The sequence below is a fragment of the Pithys albifrons genome, chromosome 7 (assembly GCF_047495875.1).
Source record: "Pithys albifrons albifrons isolate INPA30051 chromosome 7, PitAlb_v1, whole genome shotgun sequence".
Taxonomy (NCBI): Eukaryota; Metazoa; Chordata; class Aves; order Passeriformes; family Thamnophilidae; genus Pithys; species Pithys albifrons.
In genome coordinates, this window is record NC_092464.1 from 27887071 (window position 1) to 27914389 (window position 27319).

General features: G+C 36.3%; 1 protein-coding gene across 1 annotated transcript in view; it reads right to left on the bottom strand.

The window, feature by feature from the left end:
• Positions 1-12978: 12978 nt before the first annotated feature.
• The window catches only part of THSD7A (thrombospondin type 1 domain containing 7A), a 268432-nt gene continuing 254091 nt past the window's right edge, over positions 12979-27319 (bottom strand). Inside the window, exons 26-31 of the mRNA XM_071560812.1 lie at positions 26313-26486; positions 25229-25324; positions 22218-22300; positions 21677-21887; positions 18234-18321; positions 12979-16789 (exon numbers count right to left, since the gene is read on the bottom strand). Of these exons, the coding sequence (XP_071416913.1) occupies positions 16705-16789; positions 18234-18321; positions 21677-21887; positions 22218-22300; positions 25229-25324; positions 26313-26486 (737 nt within the window). The 3' untranslated portion in view covers positions 12979-16704. The remainder of the gene's footprint in view (positions 16790-18233; positions 18322-21676; positions 21888-22217; positions 22301-25228; positions 25325-26312; positions 26487-27319) is intronic.

Here is a 27319-nt window from a genome sequence, read left to right on the forward strand (position 1 = left end):
GTTGAAGCCATCAATAAGCCCTTGATCTTGGTGGGTGGGACTGTTTCCTGTATTGTCAAAATAACTACAGCTGCTGGTAGATCCATTAAACCCTTGGGTGTTTGGTGCAGGAGGATCTCCCTACTGTAAGGAGCATATAGGGTAGCCCACAGGCCCAGGACATCAGGACAGGTACACTTTTGGTGGAAGAACTCTGTAAATTCCTGTTCATTCCCATATTAACTCATGCCTGTACTGTTACCTATCCACTGAATTACATTGGTGTGAAATTTCAGCCTTAGGACTGCAGGTTGGACTGAATTTGTTCCGATTTCTTTTACAAGACATTTGAAATACATCTGGAATTTATAGAGCTCTGTGCACTTGGCCTACTGGAAAAAAAAGGCTTTTGGACTGTACTCTCTCAAAATTCTGTGAGTGGGGTGAAATATCACTTGTGTGTGCAGGAGGACTAGATCAAGGCCTCCAGAAAGTTCTTGTCATAAAGTTTGTCATGCATGCTGAAGGAAACTCAAAGGACAAACTGTTTTGTAGAAACTGAGTCTGAAGGGGTGGGCCCATACCCCCTTGTCCTATTGCTGAATGCCTGGGAGAAGAGACCATCCCCCACCTGGCTAGAACTTCCCTTCTGAAACAACTCTTAATTCTTCCTCCCTCATCTTGTACCAAGACATTGTAACACACTCATAGTTCCAGTGTCTTAACACACACACAAATATATATACACACATACAGATATATATATATATGGAAGCAGATCAGTTTTAAAGTGTCAGTAAATTTTCCAGGAGCCCAAAGTTTGTAATAATTAGCACTTAGAAAATTTTGTGAAGATTTTCATCAACATCATTCATGTTTTGACATGCAAAGACTAATGTTTATACAAAAAGTCTGCTAAAGATTTGTTGCTTTCATTTGCACCTCTGTTTGATTATTCTTTTTTTTTTTGGTCCATCACTTTTTTTTATCAGTTATGGTTCTTTGCTGTTAATCTAATATCTTTGAAGTCCCTCTTTGATTCAAGAAAATGAAAGTTGGATGTTAATGTTTGAAAAGGTGTTATTCCTGTTAAATAATGAAGTAATTCTGGCTTAGTTTGTTCACTGAGGGGTTTCCATTTGGCTAATTGGTCTGATGACATATAAAAGTGTTTAGAAGGCATCACAAAGGTGACAGAAAATGCTTGCCCCCAATTTGTTTTAGTATTCTTGTAAAATTTGTGAAGTTTTCTCCTTTCTCCTTTTCAGAGCTGTAAACATCAGAAGGGGAGTTTATTAAATTCCTTTTACCTCAGACTACAGGGGATTTTAATGGAAAAGGGAAAAATGTTTGAAACTGTTGAGTCTTTGTTCTTTTTCTAAGGCAAGAACATTGAGAGCCCACACAACGGGATTTTAATAAATGGTCTTATTACCTTCACAGCAGTAAAGAAAATGTGGGCACCTGGTTAAAAAGAAAGTTAAGCAATTCTATACAATATATCCTTGAAAAAGCACAGAGAAATATAAATATGTTATTTTCAAAATTCCAAACAGTTTTTGCAGAATTTATCTCTGAAGTCTCAGAAGATACACACAGACTCTGTTTTGCAGAATCTCAAGTACCACAGTGAAACCTGGAAGCATAGCTTCATTTCCCTGAACAATTAAACCAATAACAGTATCCTTTGGAGCCTTGTGGACCCATCTGTGCTGATGATGACCCATAACCAGTCTGTCATCTTCAGGACCGAGAACAAGCAGCATGGCACAACTTGCAGCAACTGAGCTCCTTTGCCTCTCCATTAACCATCACCAAAACACTCCTCTGTGCCCCAAGAGGCTCTGTGTGTCCTGCCCTGTCAGGCTGTGCTGTGCATCCATTCATGTGTTGTCTGGGAAATTCCTGGCTGCCACGAGGGGAGCCACCCTTGACACTCAGCCCAAGGCCACTTCACTTACGGGGTGATGTCTGAATATGTGTTGTACATAACTAGGAGAACTTTTACATTAAAGTGAGCAGAAGAACAAAGAATTTGCAGTGTATGTTACAATAAGTATATTCCAAGGAGGGCAGGTTTCTCTTATTTCTGAAACCTTAAATCTTTTAAGAATTGCAGTCAATGGTGCTATGAAATCACACATATCAGATCCTCCATGACCTTGATTTTTTTTCTGTTTCTCCCCTTGTAGTTGAAATAAATACTTCATTTATTTGCCTTCAAAATTAAACAGTTGCCAAGATACTCTGTGGCCTCTGTTGTAGTCACAACTGATGAATCTGAAATTCTCTGGTATTGCCTCTGGGAGGAGATCGTTGTTTTTGACAATAGTTTGCCCGTGTTCTCTGAGTACTCTCATGTCTTTCAGCTTTTTATAGTATCTTGAAGAATTGTTAATGTTGGACAAGAAAAACATGCAAACTTGAGAGCTCTATGTGCCTGGCTGTCTGTCCTTGCTGCTGCTGCATTGTCTCATAATGATGTTGCATCTCTCTGTTCTTCATACTACAGTACTCTCTAGAACTGCAGTTTCTGGTGCAAGATGTAAGATCAAAGGAGATACTGCGAATTGTTGATTTTGGTTTGCTTCCTTTCACATATCATTTATCAATTGATCTCCTGAATAATTTAAAGTCCTCCAGCCTGGCATTGCTTTGGTAATTTCTGTTGTTTTGTAATGTAGCCAGACTTTTTTTTTAAAGTTTTATTTATGAAACAGAAGAAATCTGCAATAATTAGGGAGTTTGTTGCTAGAAAGTCTTGCAAAACTTTTTCTTTACCAAAGTGTCTTGCCTGCTAGTTTGGTGAGTCAGGCTGAACAGCGAGTTCTTTTCATCCTCAATTTGGTGAAGCTGGCATCTTTTCCATCTCTTTCAATCATTTGCTATTATATGCTTCCAGAAGAGCTGTATTGCTGTTCTGATCCTCTGCTGTGCAAATAAGAAAAGCAACTTTCCCCTAATTTTTACCCTTTTCCTATCAATATGATTGCTTATAAATTAATTGTTCCACTGTTGTGACTGTGGTTTATTTTCCATGGGCTTACACAATTACGCTTCATATCACTATATATGTGACAGAGCTTGGTGTTAAAGCGTGGTCTTGGCCCTGTTCTCACTGGACCATAGGGAAATGGTTGAGAATTAAAACTGAGTGAACTCATTCTATAGCTACAGATTTTATTTTACCTGGAGGTACTTTTCCTGAGAGTCAAATGCATGGAAGTCTTGAGTATTAAACAGGGTTTGGGGAAGCCACGCAGGCCCTGGTTATAGGTGGTACCGAGATGAAACCAAACTTTGTAATTTAACTACTTATCTTGGAACACTATAGTGATTTTCTGTGGAGAAGAAACAGAAACATGACTCTGAGTGTTTGTTATTTATAAAGATGATGAAACAGACACTTGTTTTGCCAGAGAAGTCCTCCAGGTGTAGCTACATCAGCAAAGCCTACAGAAAATTTGCATCACCCTCATAGATGAAGGGCCTACAACTGAAAAATTATTCTTTTGGCTGAATTTGTAGGCATACTTGTTAGCATTAGCTTTCACATCCCACAGATCTCACATATGTTTGCTATAAAAGCAGTGTACAGTGTGTGAAATAGCCTGCTCTATTTATAATCTAGACAATGCCAGGAAAGTGAAGCTAATGCAAATAACCTCAATTAAGTCATCCAACATGGCATTACATGCCAGGAAATCAAATTGCTTGGATGCAGACTGGTGACAAGGGAAATACTATGTGGTAAGATCACGCCTTTTTTTTCCTTCTTTCAGACAACAAATTAGCCGCTCATTTCGAAAGTCAGCTTAATTTGATATACTGATGTGGTGATGACAACTTGGACAGCATTTAGCTCTCAGAAGACAAACCATTTAAAAGCAAAGTCAAAAATCTTCAGTGATGGTATGTAGTACTTTCCCAGTCTTAGAAATTTTAGTCCCTAAAAATCTGAAGGTAGTAAGTTAATATATCTGGGCTGTTCTTTCACTATATTTTACATCTATTTTACAAGTAGTGAAAAAAATGTGCTTCTGTAAGACAAGTATACAAAGGAAGTTGACCTCTTTGGTTCATTGTGAATCTGACAATTGGTTGTATGTGCGATATACCGAATGCATATAAGCTGAAAGGGACAAAGCCTTTACTAAGACAGTTGTTGGCTTTTAAAATATTGAAAAGTTTTTGACAAATTTATTTTATTTGTTTCTCTTTTCAGTTTAATATTTTTCCCCTCAGAGATTACTAGTGGTAGTTAAGGGGGGTTTACTTCACTTGCCTTTGACTAATTAAAAGTGATCATATAAAGGCTATTAATATTTTTAAGTCCCTGGGGGCCTAGCCTGGCCTACTTGTGGGTGTGAGAAATAATGATATCATCCATAGTTGTGCCTGCAAATATTAGAACCAATGAAACAAAACGTCTTTCCATTATTTGTTAATCCCATCAAGATTTATATGAATCCTAAGCCATTACCTGCATCAGTGTCCAAGGAAAACAGTCATGCATGGAAGCAAAAGTTTTACAATATGATCAGTTATATAATCATGTGCTAATTTTTCCTCACAGGGTCCAGTCTTTATTCGCTTCAGATGGTGAGCTCATACGATTCACTTCTCTGTGTCTGCTTCTCAATTTTAATCTTCATCCTCTTCCCAAATTCATCTTTCCTCCTGTCCATAAATCCCTTAATCTTCTGCTGACTCTTTAGTGTGCCACACAGGAAAATCTTGGGGGAGTTCAGTTTCTGATCTTCTAAGACATTTCTATGTGACAAGGGGGAAATTAAGGGTTTCAAAAGATTTGTAATTTTTCCTGATTTCAATTGTTTGAAAGAAAGGCTGGTTTTGACTTTACAGTCAGCTCCTCCTTGCAATCCCTCTCCAAACTGAAGAAGATGTAAGGCTTCTAACCAAAAGATTGTCAGAGTTAATTTTTTTTAAGAAGAAAGTCAACATACGATATCCAATTTTAGCTGAAGCTTTAATACAATATTAAATACCATAAAGAGCAAAAAAGGTCTAAGTAATTGAAATAAGTTATGATAATGGTAAATATCACAGAACTGTCACCTTAGACCACCTGACCTATCAGCAGCAAAGCACTCCCTAATAGAAGGGACCTGGGTGCTCTCCCTGGCCAGCAGGATTTTTTTGGGTTAGTGAATGTTCCACTGTTGTAGGCAGTTTATTTTGAATGTTTTGCCAGATGAGACTTCTACTGTATTCCTGGAAAGGGTATGCTTTACTCTTAGGAATCATTAATATCTGGGTAAATTTCAGCTCTTATACTTCTTCAAGGCCATATATCTGCACCAAAGTCTTCTTTTGTCTACATGCACTTGAATTAAATTTCTTCTTGCCTTATTCTCAAGATACACTGAATATCTGTTCTTCCTTCACTTCATTACGACATTCACATTCCTTCAAAGTCTCCTTTCAAAAGAATCTCATTCATCTGTCTTCGGCTCAAGACTCTTTCCACCACGCTATGGGTGGGCAGCATGTTTCAGGCACTTACATGTGCACTTGTGACTCTTGATGCTTGAGGAAGAATCATACTCTGAGGAAAATGACCACCAGGCTCTCCTGCTTCTCATCTTTTCTGAATTTATGTCAGTGGTACCTGCTGTAGACTATACCCCAGATCTGCTTCTTACCTGATTGCTCTGGAGCCATAAAAAGGGCAGCAGATACCAAGAGATGGCATAATTCAAAAGCAAATTTGTCCCAAAGTTACCTCAGTCTGTTATATACAGTTGCTGGTGGACACCGCTGGCCTAGGGAGTCCTGAAAATAATGATTCTTGGCTTGATACTGTAAATGCAATAAAATTCCCTGTGCTATGAAAAATTTGTATTACTTATTAATCTCTAAAGATTATTTTGAATTATTCCACTCATTAATATCTTTTGCTAATAAGCTGTTTTGTGAGATGTTGTACAACTGTTAAGTCACTCTTTGCTTATTCAGTCCCTGTCTTCACAAGTCCCTTGCTGAGCTGTAGTTAAAGGCACTATTTGTCTATTTACTATCACAAATGTAAGTTATTTTGAAATAATTCTACTCTTCTCTTGAGGGAAAAAGCCTCACAGCACGTTTTGTCATGTCTTTGATCATATCAAATTTTGATGTGGTTCATTGCTTTACGACATATTTTCCCTTCTTCTTTGTCCCCCACTGCTATCTTGCAGTGTTTTGAAGTCAATCCTAGCTACTCTTTAGTTCACTTCAGGCACCTTTTTGTTCCAGTTGCTCAGAATTTTAACACTTTCAGTAACCAGACCATAGGTTTCTTTACCATGTCGGCTCAGTCAGTATTATTTTTTTAGCATTAGCAAGTTCTGTGTCCATATTGAACAGTTTTCTAGCTCGTTGATACATTCATCATCATGGCCAGGCTTCGTGAACGAAGATTTGAGAAGGGCACTACCCACGCTTGCTGCAAGCGTGCTGGTGGCTAAAAAGGCCGATACGGGATAGGCAGGTCCAGTCACAAAAGGCACAGAAATCTCTTTGTTTTTGTTTGACCGCATGGAAGATGCCGGTTGGCCGCGGTTATCCAACTGGGTGTGGAGATGAGCTTTGTTTAGGCCACCTTTGCTAGGCCCCTCTCCATGTAGAGCAAGCAGTGCTGTCCCTAGAAAAGGCTGCTTGGTCATTCAGGATGCTGCCGCAGGAGACCGTCATCTCCGGGGTCAAGTCTCTAATGACCCATATCCTGAACCGCCTGCATGCAGGGTTGGGTCTGCAGCTTCCAACTGCTTCCTATCACCTGCCGTTTTCGACCCTCACCTGTCGCTACAGGGCTTTGCAATGTGGGTGAACCCTTCAAGCCTGCGCAATGGATTTTTTAGGTAAGACACAGCATGCGCAGAACTGGCCCCACCCTTTACTCCTAAGGTTCATCTGCCATGGCCGAGCGAGCTTGGACAGTGACAGCGAATACCTCAGGACGTAGGTTTGGTTAGAGTATCCTTCTCTTAGATGGATGGCCTTACAGGGCTAAGCGAGCTCTATCTGCCCGGGTTTGGGGTTGGAGTTGTCCTTCTCCTAGGATGGTTGCCAGACGGCTAGCAAGCCCATCCTGCCTGTGGACACACTTTGTCTGACCCTTCAGCTGAGACCTGTCTGGCATGGGAGACCCTACCGGCGGCACAAACCACCTCCAGCATAGCTCTGAACCTCATGAGGGCATGCAAGCTTCTCCCCCGCAACAAGGGGGTGTCCCCGGAGAAGCGTTGATACATTAGGTGGACAAAATTAGTTCAGCTGGTTACCCTTGTGACACAAATTGCAATTCAGACAAAATTGCCTGAATTTGCTTATGGTAATAAATACTTATGTATTTCCTACCAAAATTGTCATTGTTGATTTCTTTTTTTTTTGTCATCACATTGTTTGGACATTGTGTATTTTCAGTAAATTTAGGATTTTGATTCAGTTCTAAATGAAAAGATCCTACAAAACTAGCTTGAATTTCTTCATTAAAAATAGCAAGATGTGCCCTTAAGGTAAAGACAGTATTTTCCTACATTTGTACACATTTTTCTAATGATTTGAAGCCAGACTGTGTCTAGATTTCAAGGTTTTCTGTTTCTTTTTAAAATTTGTTGTACCAAGAGAAGATTAGTGTATCTATATTCATGTAACTCAAAAATTAATCTTTCATTTTTTCTTGTCCACTTGCCCTACAATTCTCTCTGCTGCTGCAGAGTTCTTAAACTCAAAATCTTTCTTATGGGCATACAGTAAGCACAGTTTTTATATAAGTAGAGCTAAAAATTTATTAGTATTACTGAAGTAAAGTACTATAACCACTATTAGTCCAGATCTCATTGTTTAAAAAAGACTGATGATGCAGTTAAGATATTAATAAACATAACTCCTAGTGCCTACTCCTTCCTCCCAGTATTAGACTGACATCTCCACTGCCTCTCTGGGTGCTGAGCTTGGTGGGGTTTCACACTGGTGCCAGCAGTAGGGTGTCCATGAACTGTCAGCCTCTGGAGTCCTTCCGTGTGAGGAATATGATGTTTGTGGTGATCCTCACTCTAGGATCAATTTGGGATCATTTTTTTGTATCTGCCAACACTCTTTTACACCTTTTCTCTGTCTTCATTGGTCTGTAGTTCCATATTACACCCAATTTACTGTATATGGTATCTTTTATCTATGTTAGATACTATTTCTTTATCTCTAAAACCAGTTTTGTCCAAGTTCAGGTCTGCAATCATCACATTAGAGTCATAAATACTATTCTGCATAGAATAAGTGCTTGCTATTGCTCTCTGTGTAATACTGTGATTTTACTATAAGAAGACAAACAAAATAAAATAAATGTAGACACCCAGCACCCTTCCTGCTGCTCCAACTCTTTCTCCTGTCTTGATGCTCTTAGCAACTAGCTCAGCTGGGTTAAAAGCCTTCCAGAACATGAGAGAATGAAACATGGGCACAGATAGCTGTGTCTGACAGTCAAAAGCAATTTAATGTGTTTTATTTACTAGTACTGAGATTTTACTGCAAAAAAACACCCAACCAACAGCCCTCCCAATCCTGTTGCATATGTGATTCCTTCTTACATACATAGTTCAATACAATTATGCAGAGGCTGCCCAGGATGTTTTGCATGCTAACTGGCAACTGCTTAAGTAGAACTTAATAGTTTTAAACAATTTAAATCAAGTGATAATAAATGTTATTATAGTTTATATTATTTTCTTATAATCTCTGTTGTGTAATTATAGGTATATAAAGCTTTAAATAATAGCAGAAAGCTTTATAGCTTGTTAAAGATAATTTTTAATATGTCATGGTAAGGCATTCTGATGAGGTCTATGAAGTGTTCTGGAGAAACATACTGTACTGCCATTTCATTGATCTAAGGTGGCAGATGAAAGTCTTATCACCTGCAGTACCACCTCATTTCAAAGAGAATATATTAATAGAGATGAAGTATGGCAAATTTTAATGTACATAATGCTTTGCCATTCTGAAAGAGCCCATTTACAGTTTTGAGGCCATTAGACTTCTGCCCTGGCTTCTTCACCACTGCAATTCTGCAATAGGATTGGAGAGTAAGCTCGAGACTGACAATTAACTTCTTGCTTGTGTTGCAAAGCTTCCTAAAACTGAACAAATGACTGCTACTAATGTTTTGCTCATCAACTAGTAAGTGGAGGCCATTTAAGGCAGAAATGTAGGGTTTAACTCCAGCTGCTGTTCTAATGTTGCAGAAAGCTTTTGATGCAGTTCATTAAATTCAACTTCAGGCAGTCACAAAACTGCCAGCTAATTATTTTTTTCTTTCCTTAGCTAAATGAAACCTGGGGTTACCAATTTCGACTCACAAAATGGAGCTACAGAATTCATCATTCTGAAGACTGAAGAAACAAAGCAGTGAAGAAGCAACCAACATAATTCTTATAAAATCAGGTAAGATTGAATCCGTGAAACTTTATTTTCTACCAGTTTGTCAGAGCGTCTTGGGAGTCAGACTCAGTGGACATTAATTGTATGCTAGTAGGTCACAGAGCCTTTATTAATAACTGTTAGTTTATGTTTCAGGGACTACTAACCAGATTGGAGGTGCAGATTACATGGGTTCAGCCCTCCGGTTGAAAAGGAGCAGACCTGTGGATGAGAGGTAATTTTCTTCAGCACTGAGTACATGGGGTCCTTTAGTCTCTGCTATGTTGGTACAAACCAAAGGATGACAATTTCTTTCATTTTGTGCAATATCAAAACTAAAAATGAGATCCAAAGTTGCAAGATACATGTATGGGCATGCCCCTCCTGACCTTAAGTACAGAATATCTACCTGAACACAGCTCTGTGTTAGGACATGTATGATGCTACACATCTCTGAAAAGCTGTTTTAATGTACCTTAAGGTCATCTGTACTACTCGATTTTAAGTTGTTGGTAGAGCTTAAAGTAACTAAAACCAGAATATCCATGTGTTGGTTTTGGTTGACCCTTGTGGTGATTTACTCTTTAGGGACTTTATAATCATGAACATTTCCAAGCTAGTCCACCCAGCTTTCAACCCAGATTTCTTGGAAAAATAATAGATACTGAGAATTTGAGCTTCTGTTAATCATTGTTTATTGTCACATCACAGTCAGATTTTCAAAGAGGCACTTCTTCCTTCTGCTAATATTGTACACATAGAGCAGAGAGTCCTTACTATGTTTTTACAATTAAAATTAACAAATATACAAAATGAGTATAACAAGGAAAGAATAGAGAAAAGTGTGAAGTAACAGAAACAGAATTTTATGGTTAAAATATGTAGAATTGGGTATCTTCAAGGTTTCTAAATATATAGCTGCAGCTTTCGTTGCAAGAAGAGAGGAAAAATATTTCAGCCTCAAAATTCCCATTTTAAATATGCATATTTTTTCTTTTGACATCATGTCTTCAAATACTTGTAAGTTGTCAGCTGGTAACTATTGTTGTCTAACTGTGATCTTAAGAGTGAGAAGACACATGAAAAGAAAATTAATCTATGATAGCAATCGGTGCCAATCGAAAAAGTTCCACATAAGGATGAAATCTGGCATTTTTGTCAAGCACCAAGACACAATGGGGACACAGGAAGAAAGCTGTTAAGGTAGTTGGGTTTAGAATATGAAAGCAAGACACAATATGTCACCTTTCTCTTTTTATAACATTTTTTTAAATGACACAAGTTGTTTTAATAAGTTTGGGTTCAGTCTGAGAGAGGTTTTTGTAGGACTTCATCATGCAGCACTCTAAAAATAATCTGTCAGTACTGGACTACCAACAAACTGAAAGTCCATTCACAGAACTGTTAACTAAATTCTGATCATGGGCTCAAGTCGTATTGCTATTTCCATGTATGCATCTCAATGAAAAGCACTGGAAAGAATTAAAAAGGTGAGAATTAAATCACAGTTTGACATATATAGGTAAGAAAGAGGGTTTGTTTTTAAAATTATTAAGGGAAGGAAAAAAATTAGACTTGTTTTCAAATGCAATACTGAAATTGTGATTTTATTTTTTTTTATTTGGAAGCTGAACACCTTTTCAACAGAGCTGTTACCTAACCAAACTAGGTTAAGCAGGATTAGGCATCCAACTGCATCAGCTTGTCAAGGCAGGTCAGAATATCAATACCAGAAATGGCTTATGGCTCAGGCTGGAAGGGTCAACTTCCAGCACCACCACCTGTGTGTACATTTGGGTTGGCATTAACAACCTGACAGAGTTCAAGAAGCACTTGAACAACACCCTCAGGCACATGGTGTGACTCTTGGGGATGTCCTGTGCAGGGCTAATAGTTGATAGATGATTCCTGTGGGTCCCTTTCAACTCAACATATTCTTTGATCCTGTGAACCTGCCATCCTGTCACAGCTATATTTTCACAAGACTCAATCCTGTCCCAGAGCCAAGTTGCCTCATGGCAAATGGAAAGAGCAATGGCATCTGCTCACTGTCACTGAAGGTGTGTCTCACAGTATGCCTTACAACTTTTCCATTTAAGCAGGACATAGAAAAAAGTGCCAAATTACAAAAGGATGTAGAGATGCTTCACCAGTATATCCCCACAGGACAACCCCATCCACAGCCAGGGGCACTGCCCAAATGAAGGGAAGCAAAATTAGACACCCACACCCTCTGCTGAAAAATAAATGAACAAGCAGAGACTAAGATACACACAGACAAGATCACTACCCCTCTCCAGAAAAAAGTTCATCTTCCTGGTCATTAGCTGTTTGGGGACAGATAATCAGCTTTACTGTGCCTAGGAAAACAATCAGAAGATTCAGAGACAACCTTTTCTGTAGTCAAATTGTGTATAATGATGCCAAGCAGATTCTGAAGGCTGCTTAAGCTCACTACTGTTTCAGCAGGATAATTTTCTTGACCTAAACTGTAGCTTTTCACATTACTAGAAGGCTAAAATATTTACAAGGCTTATCAGAGTCTCTTGATTTACCTCTCAATTTATGTTCTTACATTATACTTGCACTGGAAAAGTCATATTTTCCTGTAATGTTCTTTTTCTTTTTAAATAAAGACTACCTTTCCCAATCTGTAAGCCATTACTCTTGAAGTCTCACAACCAATTGCCAAAGTCCTGTCATGTTTTCTTTACTGCATGTGAAGACCATACAACATACAATCTTCATTAGTATACCACAGCAAAATCTCTTCTGCAGAGTTAAAGGAGAATTTTAATTTTCTTCTATCAAATATGTTTTTAACTGTTCTGCTTATATTGAATTAAAACACTTTAAATAATTTTAAAAATTTATTAAGTTGTGGGTGGGAACTCAAGACCAATACTTCTTTGATTTTACTGTGGATTCCAGCAGGAGAAAATGTGGGTAGGAAGTACTTGTGAAAATCCTGAAATGCCTTTAAAATCAGACTTGTGTGCTCTAAAAATATGGTTAGCCTAGAAGGGTTACAGGGAAGGTTATAACTACTGAAATACAACAACTCCGTCATGATCTGGTGTATAAATGCAGAACTGGACATGAAAAAAACCTGAGTTTTGGAGAGCACAGAGATAGAATATAAGTACTTATGAAAACAATGCAAAGTGAGTCTTTGTTTTCTCTTTCTTCTTGTGTCATTGAAATGATGATTTTTAGGAAGATCCTGATCCAGCCCTTATTCGTCACAAAGAGGTTGTGTTTTCTCATATAAAAATGACAATGAAGGACGAAAACTTAAAAGAACACTGATTTATTGCATTTATTGGATATGTGTCAATCAACTAAATATGTTTTATAAATTTATAAGTCAACTAGGACTGTAGCAAGACTTTATAGTTACAATAGCATCAGAGAGTAATTTTGTTTTTACAGAAAAAGACTAATTTTTAACAAGAATCTGTTTGCTAACCTCTTAAAACAAAAAGACTATTTAAAATGTGGTCATATTTTGGAGATTTGAATTTTATTGTTACTCTACCCCAGTGTATTATACTACATCTATTAAAAAAAGACATTAAATGATTTTTTGTTTATATTTATTGTCAGCAATACATCAGTTATGTAAAAATAACCCAGATGAAAATGTAAGACTTCTTACATTTTCACATTATCTGTATTAACTGAATAAAATCAGTGACAATATACACAAATTTGTAGTATTACTTGTATGTAAACATTTTGTGTATTAAAAAAGAAATTAATTTAAAAAATAAAAATGCATTACATAATTTACAAATTAACAATAACAGAACAAAAAGGTAAACATTCCTCAGACAACTGCCTCCTTGTTCTACAAAATAAATATTCAAGTAAATCAAGTTAGGCAAAATAAACTCTTAACTTTGGGTGAGCACAATTTACATAAAGGTAAAAGACAGACTTTCATTTAATTCAAGGTATATTTTACAGTGATTTACACATAAGAGTTTTTAAATTGGTCTCTTCAGATTTTAATATTTGAAAAAAAGCTTTATTACATTTTGGCAGGAAGAAGGGGATTTCAAAATTGATGCTTTATACCAAATATAAACAAGCTTGTGCAGTTGCATCAAAGCTTCAGAAAGGAACTGATCCAGGACTCAAAGCAGACACAGTAAGCTAGAAACTACAATTTTGAAAAGGAAAATACAAACCACCACATCAACAGGAAAATGTCTACTTTGCTAGACATGGCTTATTTGATCACTGAAAATGTTTCTTTCACAAACTAATAATCTACAGTAGTGGCTGCTTTAGGCACTGGGTTTGTAGAAGCACTCTGATTTTAAAGTAAATTGCTTTTCATTCTATACTGATAATTCACCAATTCTTTATTTCTGTTTCAATGCTAGAGGGCTTAATCACCTTAGCAACTTGTAGCTTTACATAAGATTTTAGCCCTCCTTACAGCCTAATATTTTTTTCTTGATAATGAGGGAAGCCATTCTGGCTTCAAATAACCATGCACTTTGTTAATAGAAAAAATAATAATAATAATGCACTCTAGATTTTAAATGCAGCACAAGTATGATGCAAATGTGCTCCAGATATTCACTGATCAGATATAAAATGTAACACACATTAAAATACTTGCATGGATTGCAAAGATGAAACATACTTTAAAAAAAACCTCCTATCTCTTACTTTGTTTGTCCATGTTATATGGTAAGAAAAAGGACATGTCATACCTTTAAGTTATTAAATGCTTAGATTTAGAACATAAAAGTATTCAAGGCAAGAACTAGGCAACACCTCCTGCTACAACCAGTCTCTATAATAAATAAAGATGACTCATTGCCAATGAATGAAATCCTATTCCCTCAATGCCCTATTGGTCCAAAACTATTTGATGATGCAGAATCAGACTTTTAAAAGTACACAAAACACTTAAACTTTATTTCCCCACGTGTAGTTATCATTCTTTAAAACTTTATATCTTTTCCATGTTATTTTTTGTATGTCTGACAAAAGAGGAATCAAACAGGTTTTTCGTGTTTTCTACTCAAGAACACCAAAGCAATTAAAATCATCAAGATTTGTATTTTTCCTATGGATCTTTATAAAGCGATGTAAGAGTGAAGCCCCCAGTCCTGAAAAACATATATGAATGAACCACTGCTGTGGCAGGGGGCATGGAACTTCATCAGCTGTGGCTGGATCAAGGTATAAAATGAGAAATTAAACCTGTATCAAAGATTGTTACTATTGTTCCTCTGCTCATCCTTCCCACTTGGGGAATACTGGGAAGAAGGTCATTTTCTTGATTCAGTAAGACCACATTGGTAATATGTTAGCTAAGTTAAAGTAGGACCATAATCTTTTTTGAACATCCACAAAATGCACATTAGTTCCAAGAACTATTCCAAGTGAAAAAAAGTGTCTATGTTTAAGGACTGATATTACCCACTGATGTCCACAAAAGTCTTGCCATTGATTTCAGTGGATCTGGGCCAAAGTTCACAAAGTTACAGTTTTATTCAGTGTGCAAAACCCGGTGCTTCTTGTGTAAGTAGCATGATGAGTAGGCAGAAGTGGTTTAGGTTATAAAAAAGACCTGAGAACCTAATATTGAACTTTATATAACAATTTTTTTTGAAAGGCTGCCTGATAAAGTTTTGTATTGCTTAGTAGTGGCACAGTCACTTGTATGTTCAGGCTACACATAGAAGCCATTTGAGGAGAATAACCCTTCTCAGGTCATGGATCACATCTGTAACAGGCATGTAGATACAGTGGCAAGTCAATGAGCTTCATGGTGGAAGCACAACACTGAAAAGCCACAAGCATGGAGGAGGTTAACAGTGAGTTTTCATACTGCCACAGGTTTTTTAAAAAGTCATGAGTATTAAAACTGCAGAACTACTGATCTTATTGTTTACTTACCAGTACACTCAAGAATTTACCTGAATAATTAAAACAGGCTATCCAATTATTCTAATTAGAAAAAATAAAAGGGCTCCGAATATTTCACTGCCAGTAACAGCGAAAAAGCTCTCACTAGCAGAAAGAAAGAAAAGCAAAACCATTTTATTTTAGTTGTACAATCAGAACAGCTTTTTAGACAAGAAGTATGTCACTCAGCATTACAGGGCAACCACTTTTCCTTTTCTTCTTTTTCTAACAAAGTTAACAAATATAAAAAATCTAGTCATAAACAGCCTTCAAAGTACAATTAGAAACCAGCAAGACAATCTATACCAGTATAGGTAGATGGGGCAAGAAACTAGACACTCGTATTACTGCCATGATGTAGACTACAAATGGCCACTGTGATGAGGAATGGTGTATACAGTACACATCATTAGCCAATTCCTTCCAGTCACAGTCCAAATTGAACATTACTCTCTTCAGGATTCAAGACCTGTCTACTTGACACTCCTTGCACAAGATACTTCATTATCCTTTCTGAAAAGAGGCAGTTTCTATGGCAATACTAGTTAAGTGCATATCATGCTGCACTAATATAGTGCAAAAATTTGCCTTACATGTAGCAAAAAAGATGCAGGCAACCATTTGAGTTAGAGAAAGTAGAAACATATTGTAACATTTACAACGGGTATTCTTTTTCCAGACAGCAACCACTAGAAAATAGTTTATCTGAGAATGCCTCCTTTCTGAATGTACACATGAGGCCTTTATACTTTGGAGTGGTAACACGACAGAATTTTGCGAGTCATTGCCCTCTGAAATGCAGGTTAACACAAGTTAACATCGACTGGCAAACTATTGAGCTTGCTCAGTGGGTTAATCCCAGTTAAAAGTTAATATTGTACTAAGCACTAAAATGCTCTTTAGCAAGTCTATAATCTGATCGATTAATACATATGGTTCAACTGACTATACATGTTATGCTTGAGTATAAAGAGTTGTAGACAGCTTGGTGCAAACTCTTCATGCGTACTGATTATACTTGGTTAATGATGCAGGGGCTTCCAACCATTAATACTAACTCAGCTACAGTATTCTGGAGACAAAAGTGGTGCATAGTTTCTAAGATTGAGGAAACACCAGAATTCTCCAACTGCAGTGTCTTTTAATGTGATTCTGCCAGTTTTCTCAGTGCTGATGGTCTAAAATAACGTAATAATAACTTGAATATCTGTAGGCATTATGAAATCCATCCTTCTTTATCTATGGTGCAATTACAAAAAACAGAGAAAGAGTCAAAACACTTAATCCACTCCATAGAAAATCCCTGTGGCTTTGGACACCTTCTGGATTCAATCCAATAATTAAGACTCCATTTGTCACCAAAGAAGTTATATTTTACATATCTGCATCTCCATCATAAGCCAAAGTTAACGGTTTCAGTCGGTTGTTCTGCCTTCTCTGTGGTTTCTTTGGCTTTTTGCTGAAACAATAAGATAATTTGTAAATAGAACCAGCAACTAATAAAATACAAAGATGGATTTCAGTCTTAAATGAAAGATGAGCATGCTGATAATGCATTTAGTTTTTCATTTATAAAAGCTATAAGCCTAAACCCTTCACTTGGATCCCTAATTATCTCTTTATCAACCCAAAGCAATGTCTAATTCAAAGCTCAGTTGTTCAGAAACAAGCTGTTATGGCACTGATGTCAGTAGATGAAATCTTTGGCAGATACTCCTGCAACATCAGTAAGTTCTCAGAGCCTGCTGTGCAATATTTGGTCACGTATCAAAGCTGCAGTCAGGTTCTTTTAAATCACGTGACTCAAATCTTAAACTTCACTCCACAGATCAAGGGTTTCCACACAAAATACCAGGGATATGGTTGTTAGCCATAACATTCCTTGTCTAGCTTTGAATTAGATTTTAATTCAGCAGTATTTCCAATTCATTTTATATAGCTATAAAAATTACCAAGGCAAAAGAAAATGCATGTTTATGTTGCCCGAGTACTTGTTTTCTTTCAGAGTGTAATATAAACATTTCTTTAAATCAGGCTTGTGCATTCTTAGTCTTGTTCAAAATCTTATCATCTCAGCTATGTCACTTAGGTTGCTCAAAACTAAATCTTTTATATCAATCCAGTTGTTACAGTGCCTTGCAATGGCCACAACTTCCAGTCCAAATAATTGCCAGTGGAGTTGAATGTTAATGTATTTTCTTTTCCTCAAAAAAGAAAAAAAAAAGAAAAAAAAAAAAGATAAAAGAAAAGGATTTTTTTCCTTACCTAGACAGAAGTGAGGTTTTGGGGAAAGATTAAGGCAAACAAATCCAGAAGCCTCCTAAATGCCCAAATGCCTACTAATGCAGTACAGCCAAGACCCTGATGTATATGTCCACACTTTCCTCACATTTCACCTGCACAGTCATTTGGATCAGAAATTCCATACAGGACCTAGAAAACTTCAGGGAGCACATTCTCAAAGGTGACTTTTTCAAAACAAATTTATTTCATGTATGAAAAAGACAAGAAAGTTTTCAGACTTTTTTGGTTGTGTCTCTCTATTTCCTGTCAAATATAAAACCTGACTTGCCTGATACTAAATTTCCTTCCAGCTGTTTCTCTCTTCATTTTGTAGTATAGACACAATAAAATTATTAGGGACACTGTACATTACAGACATAAACTGAGCAAAAGTAAACTGTACACTAAGCTACTCCATATATGTATGTTCTAACCTCAGGAGAGTATGTTTTTATTTATCATTTAGAGGACAACCAGAATCCACTAACCTGAGTTTGAGCATAAAGACATGGAAAATTTAACACCACGTTTCACAGAAGTACCTGCAGATTCTATAGCAGCAGATGTAAACATTACAGTCTGTGTGGGACTGTTTGTTTATAAATAATTAAAGAACTCACCAGGCTAGATAGATCATAGAAACAATAAAGATGAGTAAAACAAATGCACCAGCAGCTACACCATAAACCCAGGTCTTCAGCCTCCCATCTAAAAGGAATGAATGTTAGTCAGTAGTGTTTGAGTTAGTGTTATTGAATTATTAGTTCTGATATAACAAGAAATACTTTAATAATTCAAAATACAGGTATTCACTAGAAATCACAGATTAGTAAGAGTAAATACTGGCAAATAACTGAGCAATGACTTCTCTGTGCACTTGTGCTCTACTTTTCAGTCAAAGTCTGGATAATTCAAATGGAGCTGGGATGTGGAGCAGAGGCAGCAGGTGAGATACCCAGAAATTCATCCCTGGGGCCCGCTGGTAAGTGAGAAATCCATCAGCGTGGTCATAGGGCAGTCCATCAGCCTAGGGCTCAATTATGCTGTTAGCACCACTTTCCATTCTAGCTCCAGTTAAATCAATCTGCCTGTTATTTTTATTCTTGTTTATATTTACTTTTATGTTAGCATGCTTTTCCTCATCCATCTTAACTGCACATACACAACTTTTACCACTGCATAAAGTAGTATTTTTTAAATTTCTTTTCCTACAAAATGCAAGTTTTGTTGTTATAAAAAAAATTCTCCTCACAGAATAAAAATGTGCCAACAAAGATAATTAATGCTCATAAATAGAGTGGCTGTCTGTTGTTAATATGGGCTGTATTTATGTGCAACCTGTGCAGTTTGTATTTTGGACATGATGACCCTGCAGGCAGAAGTACACATGCCACTCTCCTTCCTGCCTTGATCCTAGATGCACCCAATTCTACCAGGAAAAATGATGTGACTTTGTCTGTGGGGTTTTGCTCTGATCCCAAATAAGCATGTCAAAACCAAAAATCAGTGCATGCTCTTTGACCCACTACTTTTATCTGACTAATTTTTCAAATTTCTAAATGGTTTCTTGAAAACATTGTTTTTCAGGAGGCTGGAAAGGCATTTCCTTGACAATTAAAAAAAACCCCATTATACATCTGAATTATTTCATTGACAAATGGCAAAAGTTTTATTTCATGAAGTTGTGTAAATACAGCTAAAATTTTTATGACCAAACACTTATTGCTTCCTGATACCTCTCAAGCTAAAAAAAAGACATCATCAATGCAGTTTATATTTCTGCAATATAAAAATAAGAAAAATCAGTTTGACAGGTTTACTCAGTTACACGGTAGTGCTCTCTACTGCTGAGTAGTAAGCTCAGGCTTTCTGGTCGCTAGCAATGCAAAGTCTTGCAGTCATGTGTACAGGTTGCTCAAGACTAATCAGTATCAAGACATTTTACCTTTGTTACCTTAATCAACCTAATGAAACATTATAACTGATAATAACTGATATAACTGAAATAACTGATGCATTAAAGATTAATTAAAGAGTAGATTTGACCTGACATATCCTATTATACGATGTTACTGAGAGCAATTCAGACTTCAGTACTGCTAAACAGGTTAGTGTCTTCTCTCCTAGCCTTATTTCTATTATTTATCTATTTCTATTGATAAATGTAAGGCGTTTCGGGTTGTTTTTTGTTGGCTTGTTTTAAAATAGTAACATCTCCTTGAAAAAAAGACTGGCAATGCCTTGTATATGGATTTATTTATTGTTTTCAAAGCAAGGAACTCTGTTAATGAGATCATTCCTATTATACAACTACTGACATCTAACTCAAGCTTTCTGAATTTCCCCTGGATGGATTATTTCTAAGTAAACAAGGGAACTGACATCTCAAACACATCTGTTTGTGGTAATACATCAGCACAGACAACTGAAGAGGATAGTTTTAATACCTTCCTTTCTGGAACTACAATAAAATTTGTTGAAGACAGCAAAAAAACTATTTTAAATCTAGACTTAGAAACTACAACAAAAGGAATAATCATGCCAGAGTAAATGAAAACCTTTTCAATAGATACCCAATCCTGAAATTAAAATGCTCCAGCATAGATCTCATCTGAAGTGAAAAATGTTCACTTTATTTGACATTTGATCATACCTTCACTGCTTAAAGTATTAGTTCCACTGAATATGGTTGGGATTATCTGAACTGAGCTTTGTCTCTTTCCTAACTTGAATTACAGAAAAAGTTGGTGAGTTTTCATGAAATCTCTTAACTGTACCTTGCTCCAAAACCATGCCTGAGCTCACATGAGCATCCACTTTCCTAAACAGTTGAAGGCAACTGTCTGATATTTGCTTATTGTTGCCATTCTGGCTGCTCCAACCCACCCTCTGGCCTTTTCAGGTGCAGTTAGCTAGAATGAGTAAATGACATTATGTTTGTTAAGATGCTGCTTTTTAAAGGAGGACCAGAAAAGTTTAATTTTCTTTTTTTTTTTGTTGATTTTAAATTAATTGGAGTAAAGATCATTTTATTGTAGGTATCACAGTGCAAATAAGAGTAAATGCTAGTAGGACTAATGGGATCTAACATAAGCATTCCTAATTTCTAATGCAAATATTATTTCATTTGCCTATTGGAAATATCATCATAATTCTCAATTTGCAACATTTTATGGATTATGCATGTAAAGATAGTGCTTTCAATTCTGATACTAAAAACATCAAAAAATCCTTTAGAAAGATGTGAACATTTTAAGACAGAAGCGTGTTAGTATATTTAGCTCTGTGATTTAAAAGACATTTAAGATGATACCCAATTGCTTCTTCCATGTAAATAACATTTTGGACAAGCAACGTATCTCTTTATGTGAAAGTACTTTGTTAATTAAAGTTTAATTTATCTCAGTACTGAATAGCACAAGGAAATGTTTGCTGACCTCTGATTACATGAAGGACTTTACAAAGTATTTTTTATGAACTGACACATTTCATGCCACTTCTGCACATAAGTCCTTGCTCAGCTCTAAAGAGCCTAGTCCATTATTAAAGCAAATACTGCCTATAAAGACTTCAAACATATCTATGATAAATGTCAATAATATGGTTAGATTTCAACTAAAATGAATTAGTTTAAATATGGATATGGCAGAAAAGCATTTCTATCCTGATTATTTTCCTAAAATTTATGCTATAGCTGCAAATTTTAAGCAGACTTTACCCTTTAAAGTCTGTAGTGCTACCTTTTCATTTCTCTGTCAACAGCACTATTTGTTGAGCAACCATAATTTAAGTCATATTTCAAAAACTACTGTGAATCTTAACAGGTAGAAGGAATTAAGAGGACTTCTTCTGCAATATAAGATTTCATTAAATATATTGATAGAATAGTCAGAAGGCTAGGGGTTTACTTTTCTCTCTTCCCTTGTTTTAAGTCAGAGCAGATTCCTGCCTTCTCAAATGAACACTTGAGGGTTTTTCTTTTCTTCCTTGGCATCACCAAAAGGTAAATGCCAGACCCTGCAGCAGTACTTAGCACTAAGAACTGTTCATTGCATGACTTCACCTGGCCCAAATGGCTGTAGAAACCAGGTCCTTCCTCGTCCTGACTGGTTACTGGAGGGCTGGGTAGGGTTCACAGCTCGACTGGTTTTCACATCTCCCTTTTTGTCCTCCATGGTGGGGATCACCACCACCGGGATGAGAGTGCACTGTTCAAGTGTGCCATCGGAGGACATAACTTCAGTGTATCCATCTTCACAACTGCATGTTCTAGTCTGTAGGGAACAAGTGTTTTACACTGTGCAGCAGAAAAAAGTTCTCTGTGAGCTATAAAGCATAACAACATGGATGACTGGCAGAGAAAACTCTATTGACGAGTGCTAGCTTGAAGAACACCTCTTCATGTATTTTTATGCAAGTTCATACCATATCAATGGAGGCTATTTAAAACTGAAAGGTAGAAAATGGTGTGAGGTTGATTTTAACAAATTAATGACTAGTAAAATATCTGAAAATACTTTTTGTTGGCATAATCTTTGTAATGCAGAGAGATGTGTGGGAAGCCCTCACAGGGGTGTTCTATGCTTCAATGCAGTAGCACATACCTCACTGCAGTAAGCGTGGGGATGGCTGCACGGTGGGTTACATGACCTGTCAGCATCTGGTTGGCGCATCACTAAACAGCCCCCTGTAGGACAGAAAATCATATTTTGACATGGTAATACCTCACCACTGACGAAATTACTGATGTCATTACTTGCTACAGTATATCATGGATATACAATTTATTGCTAATTTGAATTTAAGAGTCCTTGTCTTATTCCAAGGTGAAGGATAATTGGTATCAAGTATTTTCTCATAGGTAAAGATACAGCAAATGTATTTGATTTCATGTGCATTTTAGAGAACTAATAATTGGCAATGAAGCCTTTTGTTTTCCCTTTGCTCCTTTGGTGAATTGCTCAAAAAACAGTTTAAATGTTTTGTTGTACTCAAGGGAAGTTTTGGTTCTCTAGGGCCCTCTTTATGATTTACATATTAAAACTGTGGCCAAAATAGAAATAAAAGCATATTTTTGATTTATGTCTTTGTCCATTAAACTAAAAACAAGTTACTCATCCTGTTTACAGAAGGATACTTGTTTTCTGCTGCTCCTCAGTGGTCACTTTTACACATGCTTATAGCTTTGCCTTCATGAAGCAAGGCTTCGTGTTAGTCTAAGATTTTTTTGAAAGGAAAGCAGTATTATCAGTAAAGCATGTACTGAATGTTACAATACTGATGATTTAGTGGGTTTCAGTCTTTTCCCTTTTTATAGAGACCTACTTCTCATTTCTATAACTTTATGTACACTGCAGTTATTGTTAGGGACCAATACACACAATCAGGCTTTCACTATCATTTCAACCAGAATGACTTAAATATGTTTAGAATCTGCTTCACTTTTTTTTTTTTTAAGTTCAAATTTATCTGTGTTTCCTTTTAGCTTACAGAAGAGGAATATGCATCATGTAGTTTAAAATTTATACTGCTACAGGACAACTTATCTTGCACTTCCCACATTAGTAGTATTTTTATACTGGTGTGATATGATGATGAAATCCTGATAGCTGAGGTTGGTCACAACCATAGCAGATGCAGTTAGATGTGGTTACGTAGATTCAAGTGTTAAAAGGATGGCGAATGAAGAACAAAGAAAACCCTGCTGGTTGCTGTAAATTTTCCCCACCCCCAGAAAAGAAAACCATACATCCTAGCATACAGATCACATGCCTGTGGGAATCTATGTAATAAAATATGTCATCCAAGGAAGCTGCAGAAGGAAAGAGTTGCCTCATCGCCCATGGGAAATGACACCTTCAAGTGAAAAAGAGCTATTCAGCACAACAAAATTATGCAAGTAAGTAAATAGATAAAGACCTAAAAATACAAACAGGACTCACAATAATTATTTGAAGATTTCTGAATGAAAATGCATTATGTTAGAGCCAAATGTGCAGCAATGAGGCAGACAAGAAACACTGTAATCAGAGATTTGGGTTGATTCTAGATCAAAATAGGTAATCTCCATTTAAATACATTATGTATGCACATGTATCAGTCTGAGCTCTTAAACATTGTAGTTTATACAAAACACAAAAAATGTACAAATGTGAATTAAAATCTGGTTCACTACTGTATATTTAATGTAGAGATGTTCTCTCAGAATACCATATTTATGTTCTGTGTTTGAAAACAATCGGCAACATATGAAAAACATAGTTTTGCATTGCAGGGAGACTGATGATTGCATGTTCTGGAGTTTTCCAGTAATTTTCATTTCAAATTAGAAAGTTACCACAGCCTTAAAGCCATATACAAACAAACTTTGAAAAAAAGACATTCAATATAGGTCTGAGATTTGTCTGCCTAGGAGGTCCTGTTGTGAAAAATCTACCGTTGACACACATTGATACATTTGTCTTTCCCGGAATTTATCACATGGCTGTATTCAGTCACATCAGAACAAACTATTATTTTCATGACTGTGATTTATGAATACATTCTGATTTTAACATCTCAGAGCCACAATTTCCAAGATGCTGTTTATTTTGAAATCCTGTAAGACCTTTCATAGATAATATCCTATATTAATAAGAATTCTTACTTAGAGTCTTGTTGCATTTGTTGTGAACATGATGCACTTTAATAGTCCAACAGCACAAGGTAATATTTGCGAAAGACTTTGAGCTATTGTTTCAGCATCTTATAAAAAGACTACTGGTATTTTATTTCAACTGTTACAACAGACAGTAGTGGTGGATTCCATTACCAAGAAGTATTGTATGGCAGTCCATGAATAACTGCTCATCTCCTGTGACTGACCTGGCTGTGGTTGGCATGTGTTTACAATCCCTGGGATTCTTTTAATATCACTTGGGCTGATACAAAAATTATTTAAATAACAAATGTATATCTTTTAGCTTAAATGAATCCTTGTTTCTGATCAATAAATCCATATAAATAGACAAATATGAGTATTTTCTTCTGAGACCTCAGTTATTCTCAGTTGGGTTTTTTTGTGCATTGATTTTCACAAGAAGTCACTACATACCATAGCTGTCCACAGAAGTGTCCTGATATAGATTTACGGCATTGAAGTAAAGAAATAACCTTATTAATAATAACATTTATTAAAAATTGACATTTTGTAATTTTAAAGAGATGTATCATATATGGATGAGATTATCAAGTTTGCAACTTTCTCCGCTTTTCTAAGGCACTGAAATGACCTTTAATACATAAAAGTTCTATTATAGGGCTTGAAATCCGAAACCCTAAATTTAGAAGCATAAAGATGCCTACAGTAAAAAAAATCCAGATACAATATAAAGTATTTTAGGTCCACTACAGAAGATAATATTTATGTTTACTTTTAGCACTATATGCTGCATAAATCTGGAAAAGAAATCATATCTCTAATATGCAAAAAGGTGATGATTCAAGGCAACATGTTGATTCCTATATCAGAAAGTGTTTTAAGCTGATTCTTTCTCATTTTTCTTCAGTTTGTTGGGAAAACACATTATTCACCTGTTTTCCAGGCTTTTTCTGTGTATATAAAAAGATTAGTTACCTGTGACGTTTAAACCATCTGACCTTTGGCACCACACAGTCCGAGAGGATCCCTTCCATGGGCTAGCCATCCACTTGTATTCATAGCACTGGCCATCTACACAGAGAACATTTGCTTTTCAACAAATCTGATGAGAAGCTTTTAAGTTACCACTGGCAGAAGCCACATTTATGAGGAGACCATACTCATTATGAGGTCATACTCATTATCATTAACAGCTTGTACAGCTAAGCAGGCACCTTCCTCCTTCATACAGCTACTGAGAACAGTGTTCTGCACCTATGGAAGCTCTAAGGTCTCCTCCACTTAGTGGACATACAGAACAGACCATATGTGTCCCAGACACTAACTATAAAGGTTGTACACTCTTCTTGTTGAGTAAGTCTAATGTAGTTAATGGGTAAAAGAAATGTTTCCAGTAACCTCATAATGGTTGTGGCCCATCTGTTGTGCAAAACTCATTTAGGAGTCAGGTTTTTTTCTTGGTAACACTGAGCTTCAGTCAATGCTCCAGTTCTTGGTGAAGTGGCCAGGGCTTCACCTGGCTTCATGTCTCAGTTATGCTGTGTGCATTTCATATGGCCTGGAATGAATCACAAAGTCCTTTCTTTTCTATACACCGAAAAGTTCTTTTTTCCTGATCTGCTTCCGAATGGATGAGAAATGTCTTTACTTTTCTTAGATACTTTGTCCACTACCAGAAGTAAGCATGGCTGAGACATTTTAATTACATTGCTATCTAATTACCAGTCAAAGGGTAGAGAGAAAACTAAATTTGGTTATGTATCAAAACATAGAGATTTATTTTTTTAATATTAAGCAGATAGGGCAACTGTTTGTCTCATATCTTAAAAGTAAATATTAAAAAAGGATAATATTTTTAAGTGGTAATATATGATAGTTAGAATTGGAAAGTTTCTGTTTACAGTTGGTATCTGTAAACCAATAATTTAAGTGCATTTCTATCAAAAATGTATTTGTCTAAATTTGTTACCATGAACAGAAAGAAAGCAAAAATTATTGGTTTTTTGTGTTTGTTTTTTTTCCTTACAGGAAGCAGCCTTACATATATTTTGGCACTTACCACTGCATGATCTTGTCTCCAAAGCCTGCTCTGGACAGAGATGTTGATTCTCTAATTCCTGAATGATTACCGCTCGAGATCGGACTTGTATTCCTCCAAAGCCAAGATCCTCACCATTAACACAGGTTAGCTGGCAAAGGCTCCATTCTGACCACTCCCTCAAGTAACAGTCCCCTGGCAAAGAGTAATTTTTATAAGATGAATGATCATTGTATGTGAAGAGTTCTTTACACTGAATGAGTCTTAGAAGAAAAGTCTAAATCCAGTTTGTTAAGTTTCCTTCTTTCTAGTTCCTCTTTTTAAAATTGACTTATGTTTAAGATAATATTTTGACACTCTCTGAATATAAGTGTCATAGAAAATAGTAAAAAAGTGATTATATAAAGGCCTATTTGTACTCAAGCAGGGTAGTTTCCTGTAGCATTCCCATAGGATCACTCTAATTCTGAATTTCTGAGCAATGCTCTACCCCATTGTTGTAAATTTTAAGGTATTGTAAGCTGTGTGACTTATGCTAAATTTATGTTTAGAAAGAGAAAATATTTTTTAGTATTAAAAAGATTAATTAATGCTTATCCTCATGCAGAATTTCTCTAAGCAGATGTAGAAGCAACTGCTGGAACATTCTTTGCAAGAAAGGGAAATGAGAATGTGATTAAAATGTCTGCTCTGGCTATTTCATGTTAGGATAATAGAGATTTGTAGGATGTTATAGTGTAAAACTGAAAAATGAAATTATACTTATTAGCATGATCAGCTAAAGAACATTTAACGAAGATCTGAGGCACAAGAAAAAGACACCATTTTTTAAAATAGCAGTCAAAAATTGGACTAGACAATGCACAGACTCATAAATAAACCTCTTAGTTCTCATTATTTCAGTGAAAAAGCTATTAAAAATTCATGCTACCTTGCTTTACGCTGATGACAGATATAATCAGTACTATGTTGACCAGATGCCTGATTAATGAAGGAATTTTATTTGCCAATGTTAGGAAAGCATGCGA